General features: G+C 39.7%; 1 protein-coding gene across 4 annotated transcripts; it reads right to left on the bottom strand.

Moving 5' to 3' along the window:
• Positions 1–2,175: 2,175 nt before the first annotated feature.
• On the bottom strand, positions 2,176–10,585 carry rae1 (ribonucleic acid export 1). 4 transcript variants are annotated; one of them, XM_044122685.1, is made up of 14 exons: positions 10,502–10,585; positions 8,606–8,700; positions 7,919–8,037; positions 7,725–7,829; positions 6,958–7,050; positions 6,140–6,226; positions 5,976–6,062; positions 5,320–5,391; positions 5,134–5,241; positions 4,926–5,032; positions 4,728–4,803; positions 3,285–3,479; positions 3,121–3,206; positions 2,176–2,582 (listed from the first exon to the last, which is right to left on the bottom strand). In XM_044122685.1, coding segments are annotated over exons 3-14 (1,107 nt in total). In that variant the 5' UTR covers positions 8,009–8,037; positions 8,606–8,700; positions 10,502–10,585; the 3' UTR covers positions 2,176–2,581. The 4 variants fall into 4 exon arrangements, with proteins under 4 accessions (XP_043978620.1, XP_043978621.1, XP_043978618.1 ...); XM_044122686.1 differs by having other exon boundaries at positions 8,606–8,703; positions 10,502–10,560; XM_044122683.1 differs by lacking the exon at positions 2,176–2,582 and having other exon boundaries at positions 3,117–3,206; positions 8,606–8,703; positions 10,502–10,562.

Here is a 10,585-nt window from a genome sequence, read left to right as displayed (position 1 = left end):
CGCTGGACTGCTCTAAAACAGGAGCGGAAATACCACCGACCTGTAGCCTAAATCCTTCCCCTACATGCAATACTTAGTAGCGTAAATTTGCCTTTTGCAGATATGACATGGTGATATGGTAGATATAGAAAGATAGACATTTTAAACATGTTTACAATTTAAGTCAATAGTCATCAAACTTATTTTAGATGTAGTTTACACCTACAGAGATGTTTTTGCTCTTTTGTGATAAAACGTTTAATCAGGATAAACGCAACTCTCTCGAAAACAAACTTTCATAACTCGGGTGAGATAACATAGAAAGAAACTAACAAAGAGTTCTTTTGAGTGCGACCATTTGCATTTGCTGTGTTCAGATTGTCTCAGTTGTGGGAGTTTGGATCTGGGACAGATGTAATGGTCCATTCCACTTGCAAAATCTTCCCTCATTGTTGTTACAAGCTTCTAACATTTGAATCTTCATTTTCTGTGTTCAAATACTAAATGAGCATATTCAGAGATAGAATTTCTACTCATGCCGCTTGTTTAATGACATAAAAATACACTGAAAACAACTAAAAACATACATGAACTTATTTCCAGAGGTGCTGATATTCTGATAACACAGCATTCCAAAATAAAAAAATTTAAAAAAGTTCATGCTTGTTCTAAATCTAAAGGAACAAGCAGACATTTGGACACTTGTTAAAGATAGATATCTACATTTTCTCACAATGGGTCAATAAAGGATCATCCTATTCTTGCTTTAAAAGAAACCTTTTAGAGGTTTCCTTAAAAGCCACTAAAATAAAATATCTAATTACTCTGAAAATCTTTGAAATTATGGTCATGTAACCACTGTGAGAACTGCTGCACATCTGCCATGAACAGGTATTTCTGCCCCAGATCCTTTAAATTCCGAAATTAATGTGCATTTCTTCTCATCACCTCAGGAGTAAATCTCTTTTTAAATGTTTTCTGCTGGATGAGTCAGAGATGGGCTGGCTGACGCATAAACTAGACGATCTAGAACGGAGATTACTCTGGATATCCTGAGGTCATTTTTTTTCTTCCCCATCTTTTATCTTTTAGTTTCCATTTCAAAGTATTCAAGATCATATCATCTTCTGCTTTTTTTTCTCTTTCTACGTTTTCCCCTCTCCCATAAACCTTTCAATGAAAGCCTGCTGTCCTCAACAGTGTCCAGGATCAACCCATCTTACTCAAACTGCAAAACAATTATTTGCTTTATTTTTTAAGTGGGGTCACGATGAATGACGTTAATGGCGGATGCCCACACTATGAGTTTGAGCAAAGCATGAGTGATTAATTTATACACAATCAGCATCATAACTCCACTATACCTCAGTAAATTGCTTGGGTATGTCTCCCATAAACAGACATATCCCCAGTCTGTTTATAATGGATTTGGACCGTTATTGTCTTGAATGCAAATTGCCCTTTGCAACTTTAGTAGTGTGCCACATCACAATACTTTTTATAACTCGGGTTACTCGGCGCTCTATCCATTTGGTTGTTTTCTGCAAGGTAAGATTTGTTACATTTCCAGCACCAGAGAGACACGTTAACCCTGCAGAACAAGCTGATTTTAAGACCTTGAGAGATTTTATTGGAGCTTCACAGAAACGTTGCGGAACCTGATAAAGTGAAGGTGGTTCTCCGAAAGCGTAGCAAGGACGTTGAGCTGTAGTGGCTTTAAACCTTCCCGCCACTGTTGCCTTGGAGGTCTACTGCTAACTACCTAGGGTCAGTCTGACAAAGAGGTGACGCTCTAATGACCTCTATAAAAAGTCACTTAACTCACACCTCTACCTCTATGATCTGGTCCACTCTTCACACAAGGCCTTTGTAGTAGCCCCAACTACCTCATTCAGATCCTCCTGAAATCCTCCACCCATCCAGGGGAACTGGATCACACACACCTTTGATCCCATTTGTCCTGCTGAGTTAAAACTGTTGGGGAAAATACTCCACCTGCTGGTCAACTGTGAGTAAAACAGGCAGATGGGAGGGAGTACGGTAGTTAAAACATTTAGCATCCAAAACGTAAGGTGAGATCTTTGTCAAGTCCGTAAATATTACCTTTGCTCTGCAGCCTCCTAACACAGAACTTTACAGAGGTCCTTTAGGTCACAGTTGCCTGTCTTGTCGAAATGCATGCACAACGTTGGAATCTACGAGGGCGCACTTATTTATTTTACATCCCAATATCTTTAATGGAACAATAACAGCAAAATTACAAGAAAATGAAAAACTTTTTGGAAGTTGTGGGGGGGGGGGGAAAAACCAAACAAAAACAACAACCAACTTGGACACATTGAAATAGTCATTAAAAAAATATCAAGACGAATATCAAATTAAAGCCCTCTTCCGCTTCTACGGAAAACTTAAAAAAGGCCAACTATCATGCAACATCGAGATGGGTTGGCCCCACTGATTGGTCCATGCAAGGCACCAGAGAGCCACGGCATTGGTCCAGATGTCTGTCGAAAGGAAGGAGCATGTCTCGAACGCATACACGCACACTAAAGCAGCAGGTCTTCCGCAATTCTCCACAAGAGGTGCGACTTGGCACGGCGAATCTGGAGACAGGAAGTAGCAGTCAGTGACAGAGCAGCGAGGTTGTTTCATCGCTCGTTTATTTCTGAACAAAAGGATGAATGGCTATTCTACAGGCAAAGCGCTCACAAAATATGCTTGGTTTCTGTATTTAGGATATTTTTCATTTTTAAGCTTCAATATTCCAATAAATAACATCTTTAAGTACCTCTACTTAACATTAAATACTTCATGTTTACAGGCTAGACTCTTCAGCTAAGACAGAAGGTTCCATCCTTTACATACAACCCTGCTTGAGTACAAGAGTAGCTTGGGCACACACACATTTGGAGCAAACGACATTACATATTTTAAAGTGCAGAGTGCTTTTACCAAACCGGGTGGCTACAGAGCGAGGCTGAATAAAAAAGAAAATAAACCATGTCGGTATCCCTACTGCCCACATTCATGCATGCCCTTGAGAGCCCACAGTCAGAGCCACAGGAGCAATCAGGAAACGGGGCAGCCCCATTCATTGACCACGGTCTCCACGGTAACAGACGGCGGCTGCCCTTCTCTCACCATTTCTTGTTCCGAGGCTTCAGCTCCTCAGCGGCGTTCCTCAGAAAGATGTAGTTCTTTTTCTGGGGGTTGTAGTACTCGTGGCCCTAGAAGATCAGGACTCGTTTCTTTTTTTCTTTTTTTTAAAGTAAAACGATAAAGAGAGGTGAAGAAGCGCCTCGTACCTTTGACCAGTCGTAACTCGAGGCGTACGCGAAGATGTTGCCGTTGTTGTTGAAGCAGCAAGCTGTGATTGGCTGGTCGAGCTGCTCGGAGGTCTTCAGCTTGGTGCGCGCGTCTTTGTCCCAGAAGCTGAAGCGTCCGTCGGAGCCCACGGTGGCCAGTGTGCCGTGGACGGGATGGAAGGAGATGGCGTTAACCTGGTCAGGAGAAACGGAAGTGCAGTAAGGCTGACGACTAACGATTATTTCGGTGATCGATTAGAATAATCGATTGTTCTGACAATTAACCGTAGAACATTTTTTTGGCACTTTATACAGCTTTCTCATTTAACCACTCAAGCCTCTTGTATACAATATTGGAAATATATTGAAAGATAAAAAAAAAAAAGAATTTAATTGTTTTATTTGTAATTAAGAAAAGTACAATGAAAGCATTCTTTTAGTGAATTTGAACTGGGTGAAGCTAAAACTGGGCCATTTGAGGAGTTTGGGGAAAACGTGTCTACAGACAACAGGTTTTCTTTATGTTAAATGTGAAATATATACAAATATTACATACAGTTTTGGATTAATTACCTGCTCAGAACATGCTTTTTTTTCAGGAGACTAATGTTGATTACCAAATTAATTGACAATTAATTGAATAATTGATTCAAGATGAATCCAGTTATTTGTTTTGTTAATCTAGCTAGTTGATAACAGCACAGTCTCCCATTAAGATTTAATGTGACAGACCAACAGAGCAGGTTCCATAAGGAAAATGACGCATCACTTTTTAAAATGGTTTCCGCATACAAATCTGAAAAGTGTGGCATGCATTTCTATTTAGCCCCTTGTCTTGTCGATACAGCTGCGTCTCTCATGACAGGTTTGTGGTGTCAGATTGGAATTTCAGTTTCTCAAATTAACAATTGGATTTAGGTCTGGACTTTGACCGGGACACTATAACACAAAAATACATGTTAGTCTAAAACCATTTTGTCTGGGTGTGTAAGGTTGATGCTCTGTGGGGACTTGAACCCTCAACCTAATGCTCAAGTGTCTTTGAAGTTTGTTTTTTTTGTGGGCTCTAGTGTCCCTTATATGACAGTAGGCTGACAGGAAGGGGGGAAGACATGCGGCAAATGTCGGCCGGGTCCGGGAATCGAACCCGCGTCGAGGACTCAAGGCCTCCAAATGTGGGTCAGGCTATCCCCTACGCCACCACAGCACGCCCAAGTGTCTTTGAAGTTTAACATGTTTCAGGAAACTCCTCTGATTTCCATCTGTCTTCACTGTCTCTGTTGAATACAAGCTACGGCATGATGCTGCCACCACCGTATTTCACCATAGTTGGGATGTGTTCCTGGTGGTGTGTTGCTTTTGCCAAACTTGGATCTAAAAGTGGAGAAAATCTGCATTCCATCCCTAACTGTTAATGGTGTTGATACAAGAAGACCAACTTACAGCATAGATGTCCTGTGGAGTGGTTGTGTTGGTTCCATTGGACCTGTGGCACTTGAAGGTGAAGTTATCTTTGGCTCTAAAGAAGATTAGAAGATACGGTAAAGTTGGTGGGTTTTTTTTATTTATTTTTTTTTTTTTACGTTTTTAGGTGTGGAGCAGGAAGCTTGCATACGGGTTGTGTGTTCTACAAAAACTCACGGGTTTGGCGGATTGATGTAATGGATCGCCACTCTGCCCTCAATGCTTCCCAGTGCAAAGCCTGTTGGCTTGTTCTGCTTGTCCTTAAATATGGCAACACAGCGGTGCTGAAAAGAAGAAAAAAAAAAAAACCAGACAATTCTGAATTTGCATGACAATAAAACATTGCAACGTTTTTAAAACCTCAAAGAGTTAAAGAACAGCTCACCTGGTGTTTGAGAGGGGAGTCTATTCTGCGAAACTCAGAAGGCTGGTTCTCCAACTGGTACACTATAAGGCCTCTTTCAGCTGTGGCTACCACTGCCATGGGATACACCTACGTCCAACAGTCTGAGTCAGTTCTCTCACCGGGAAGCTTTTAGAAATGACCTCACGCTGTTTATAACGGACTTACAACGTCGGCACAGTAGCATCTCTCGGGCATCTGCAGGGACATCATGGGGTTGGGGGAGCGGGTGTCCCAAAACTTTGAAGAGAAAAACGGCAAGGTTTCTAAATGCGACAAAACGTCAGACGGATAGATAGATGTGTCTCAGACTGGAATCACTTTCTCTATAAACCCAACAAACGAATGTGTTCAAAGTGCTAAAAGAATCAGGCTTTCCCACACAGCTTTGTAAGCCTGGTGGGCCACCAGGCCTGACTTGTGACCCCACCAGGCTAAGAATTGTTTGTTTATTTGTTATAGTTTTTTTTTTGATACACCAGTTTCTGCAACCACTGCTGACGTTTACTGGTCTACATGCCAAGAACAAGCAAATAAAATGACAAGTCACAGAAAACGGATCAAAAAATTTTGGACACTTCAATTAGTGTCTGAAACAACTGCTTTTTTGTTTGCTTTTTTAAAGACTTTACAGTTGGTGTTTAGGTTACGTAAATAATATCTTCCAATAACACATAACTACCTAGTCATATTTTCACATTTCCTGTCAACTTTAGAACATTTTTAACTCAAAAACACGGAGAACCGCAGGATGACTGCCGTAGCGCTCCTACCGCCGGGGTTAACAGGTTTTCTGTGGGAAACCCAGAAGAAGGCTGTCGTACCTTCAGTGTTTTATCCCAGCTGCCGGTCATGACACAGCTGTAGTTTGGGGCTTTTATCCAGTGGATTGATTTGATTGGACCGTCATGCTGTGGAGAGAAAGCAGGAGACGTGTGAGATGAAATCAAGCTGATCGCACGGCGGACCCGGCGGGATCTCGGCCAACCTGTGCAATCTGCATCGCTTGGTTGCTGCTAAGATCCCACATCTTGGCCGTCTTGTCGCATGACGCGGTGAACACCTTACTGCCATCCTGCAGAATAAAAAACAAACATAAGCTTTTATTGCAGTCCAGCAGCAAATATCCAACACATGGATTCAGGATTCATACACTTTTCCCACATTAAAATTCAAGTACTTTACAAACATTTGCGAGGAATGTTTTCAAACTTTTCCAGCATCAAACTTTGGGGGGGGGGAAAACGACACAAATGAACTAAAAAAATTTTTTTATTTTTTTTTTTGAAAGTTTCAATTTACTGTTACGTCATTTATTACTGTTAACATCTTGTGATAATAAATGTTCATCACACGGATACAATATGAGGTATGGTAAAGAACATTGCTGATCCAATTAAATATTTAAACAAAATCAACAAAGAAAGTTACAAAAAATCTCAAAAAAAAATTCTTGCCAAGTTTTCAGGCATTTAGCAAATAGAAATAATTTTGTTAATTCTAACTGGGCCAAAACATGAAGAGTTTAGTCTGATTTAATTTCAGACAGTGAGAAAAAGTGTCCGTCTTTTTGTTAGCTGTACTAAAAAAAATTTAATAAAATAAAAAAATCACATTTCAACTGTAGGTAATGTCAAAGTTTAGGATTTAGATTTCATTTTATTACAAAACCCTGTACACTTTCAATGGCTTTATCCATAAACCAAGCACTTTCCAAACCTTGAAAACACCTAATTGATATTCAAGGGTTTTCAAGCACCCTTATGAGCCGTGTGGGTCGTTTTGTTTTTGTAAGATGACACCTACGTCGCTCCAGCAGACACCCAGCACCGGACCCGTGTGCATCTGTTGGGCTTTGGGGACGGTCTGTCCGTTGTCCTGCACCTCCCAACATCTCACCTGAAATCACACAGGAACAACAAAATACGACTGCAAATGTGTGACTTTGGTCCGGTTTGTGGAAACGAAGCTGCATTCTGATTGTCATGTAACAGGATGGATTTTAGAGAAACATTTTCAAGTCCTGAAGCAAAACCTCTAACCCCAGAAATTGTTCGAAAAAATAAAGGAAATCTGGCTTTACGCAAGATAGTGACCCGAAGCATTCCTCTAGGTTGGTCACAAACATTTTAACTAGTACACAAAATGTTTTGTCTAATCAACCTATATTTAGTCACACTTGGCACAATTTCATTACTAGCATGTTTAAAAAGGATGTTTTCCATCATCCAACAAAAATGTTATTTTTACATTTTTAACATGGAACTCCCTTTCTCCATCTTTTTAAAATGTGACTAATGCCAGAGGTTTTGAAAGATATTGAAAATATGAATACTACTTAAATAATTTATCACAAAACAAATACTGCATCCAATGACACTACCATAATAATGATTTTGACAGCTTGTCCCAGTTAAAGTAAGGACCTACATTCTCCATGGAAGATACCTTTAGAGCGCTACTATAGCAACATTTTACAGCAGCTGCTCTCTAGCAAGCACACTGGGTCACAAAATCCATCCTTGGTTTCTGTCTGCATAGATTTCTACTGATTGACTCAACAACTAACTCACATCATTCGCCCAGGATCCCGCAATAAGGAAGTTTCCTGGCATGGTTGGGGGACTGAACGCCATGCAGCTGATGCTGTCATCTGGAGGCGAGGTCACTTCGACATCCTGTAAGAGAATATCAGGCGAACAGGTGAGAGAGGGATGCACAGGAGTCACCATCACTGCACTGCGTTCAACGAGTTCTTTCAGTTTACCTTCATGGGATTATGGCTGTCGGTTGTCGTGCTTCCAAAAACACCAGTCCCTCCTGTTCCAAAGCTGGAAGCCGTTCCGAACAAACTCATAATGCATTAAAGGCGCACCGAATGTACGGCTGCGGCAAAAGGCGCAAAGATGAGCTCCCGTTATTAAAACAACCCATTATTTTCATTCTAACTATTTAAATTATCCATTGCCGACAAAAATACAGTTGCAAAAGGCAGTACACAATCATACACAATCGAATGGTGTCACAGATTAAACTAGCAGATAATTTTACGACATAATATGGACTAGCTTTGGAGCTAAAGTAACGGTCTTGCTAACAACATGTCAAGCGCCGACTGAATATGGTTTACTCTAACACTCTTTTAAACAAATAAAAATAATAAATTACCAATTATAAATAGCACTTGACAAAAACCTAAAGGTCTATTAAACTAGTCTTGGTTTTAGAAAGTTGAGAAATAAACGCGATGAGCAGTTCAGACACTAATGTTAGCTCCGTCCGTCTTTAGCTGCGGGGCTAAATACATTTTTAACTTCTTCATTCATCATTTTAATATTAGCAGCTGTTTCTAGAAGCTGTATTAATAACGAAGCTTTAATGGGTTAAATTAAATCATTAGCACAAGGTTTAAATATAAACATATATTATTACAGAGCAAAGGTGTGGTGCTTACCACTGCAGTGCGTCTGTGTCGCAGTTTGATGACTTCGTTTTATTCGGCGATTCTATAGATGTTCGAAAACCAGCTAATAGCCTCATTATCGCCACCTGCTGGTAGGAAATGTGAAAGATGAAAGGAATTCCTGAAAATATCCGGAAGCTTCTCCTTTAAGAGTTGAATGATTTTCCCAACTACAGTGTTGTGATTGTCCTAATTTCTCTGTAAGCGTTTCGCATATTTCATAACTACAAACTTCAACATGTTTCAAAAGGAGTTGAAAGAGAACGAAAACCTGTCGTCTAAAAGGTTGGGTGTGCAGTATAGGTATTCAGGCTCCTTCAGTTTTTGAAAATAATTCGGTGTTCTTCAACTTTGTGCATGTGCCACTATAGGGATGGTGTGTTCACGGCCAGGATGAGTGTTAATTTTAGCTGAGAATAAACTACATTTAAGTGACTTGGCTCTGACTTTAATTTTAGGGCAAAGAAATGTTGTGTTTATATCACTTAAGTCAACAGAAAAGTCTGTCTTACATTGTGTAGCTGTGTCTGTTTACATCCAAAGATAACTAAACCAATTTAGAGAATCAAATTGTAGTCTAAACAATTACAGTTAAAGGGGATGCTAAGGTTTACCAATGTTTGTGTCCCACTTGGACGACTCGTGAGTTTATTTGAGTTTGCGAGGGATGAGTCACATTACGTGACCTGCATGTGCCGGTGTAAATGTCTTCAGCTGCGTAATGTCTGCTGCGACTCAAACCGTGTTTTCTGCTAATTCAGAAGCTGCTGCTCATGAAAATCAAATTTTGAAGATAACATAAAAAATATATCTATATTTTATCTGGATTTTATTAGATGAACCAATACAAAGCAGTAGGTAATTGTGAAAAGAAAAGAAAAAGATGGCTTTCAGCTTTTTTATGAATATCAATATTTCAGCACCAGTTACACTGATAACCTGAATTAAAATCCATTGTCATGTCCTGTTATGTTTCTGAAGTGTGTTTGTTGTTTTTCACGTGTTCCAGTAATGAACAGTAGGCGAGCATTGGGATCAAAGTTGTGGAAGTCACAGTGTTCTGACAAGAAGACAGGGTGTGTTACTTTTGCCATGACGATACCGCCTCGTTTATTTATTGTTTCACTTTTTCAAATTTAAAGCTAATCTGTCTGCTTAAGGATGGGGGGAGTAAATTCTACAGTTAAAACGGCTTCAGCTGTGGTTTCCAGAAATCCACCATAAAATTACGGGTAAAACACTTTTTCTTTCATGTGTACATGGCATTGTTTTTGTTTATTTTATGGTTATAAATGGTGCTGGAATCAATGTTTTACTTTAAATGAAAACGTTTTAACTTAAGAAAAATAATTTTTGCTGTTTCACTGCAACTTCACATTGGTTTTTTTTTTATCGTTTACTGATTTTTCCTGTTAAAATTTTACTGTTCATTGGCGTTAAATATACAGATTTTTTTTTTTTTTTTTTTTTTTTTTTTGCAGGCAGAAACCTTGAACACTGATCCAGAGCTGCATTGATGGCTTAATTCAAAGCATGTGGTCTAGTCAAAGAACTAATTCTGATTGAGTAAACTTTCAGTTTGAGAATAGTGGAAAATGGAGGGGGGGAAAAAATAATAAAATTGCAAACTTGGTAAAGCTCAAAATACTTGAAATAAATAAACACGTACATATTATAGTTTAGATTTGTATTTGTAAAGTAACTTCAGAGTCCGTGCCTTCTCCTCAGAGTAATGTGCTTCCTTGTGCTGGTTCACCTCATAAAACCTCACGAGAACGCAACAAAGACAGCAGGTGAAATGTGACAAATGTGAAAAACCAAATTGAAGGTCTACAAACAGTAGCGGTATTCCTCTTAAGCCGCAGTAAAGCTGGCCTCGCTTCTCACCTGCTCCCCTGCTCTGTTAAAGCAGAGCTGCAGCGTCTCACTGGAAGCACATTTGCATGTCCCGTCATGCACCCAGACTACCGC

The sequence above is a fragment of the Gambusia affinis genome, linkage group LG07 (genome assembly GCF_019740435.1).
Source record: "Gambusia affinis linkage group LG07, SWU_Gaff_1.0, whole genome shotgun sequence".
Taxonomy (NCBI): domain Eukaryota; kingdom Metazoa; phylum Chordata; class Actinopteri; order Cyprinodontiformes; family Poeciliidae; genus Gambusia; species Gambusia affinis.
Note: the sequence above shows the minus strand (reverse complement) of the source record. Positions and strands in the feature narration are given on the sequence as shown.

Excerpts from the sequence above, each read along its gene's own strand:
- rae1 (XM_044122683.1), bottom strand. The coding sequence starts at position 8,008 with ATGAGTTTGTTCGGAACGGCTTCCAGCTTTGGAACAGGAGGGACTGGT. Across the intron at positions 5,242-5,319 it reads GATGCTACTGTGCCGACGTT|GTGTATCCCATGGCAGTGGT; the intron begins GTAAGTCCGTTA and ends TGTTGGACGTAG. Across the intron at positions 3,480-4,727 it reads CTCCACAGGACATCTATGCT|GTTAACGCCATCTCCTTCCA; the intron begins GTAAGTTGGTCT and ends TCTCCTGACCAG.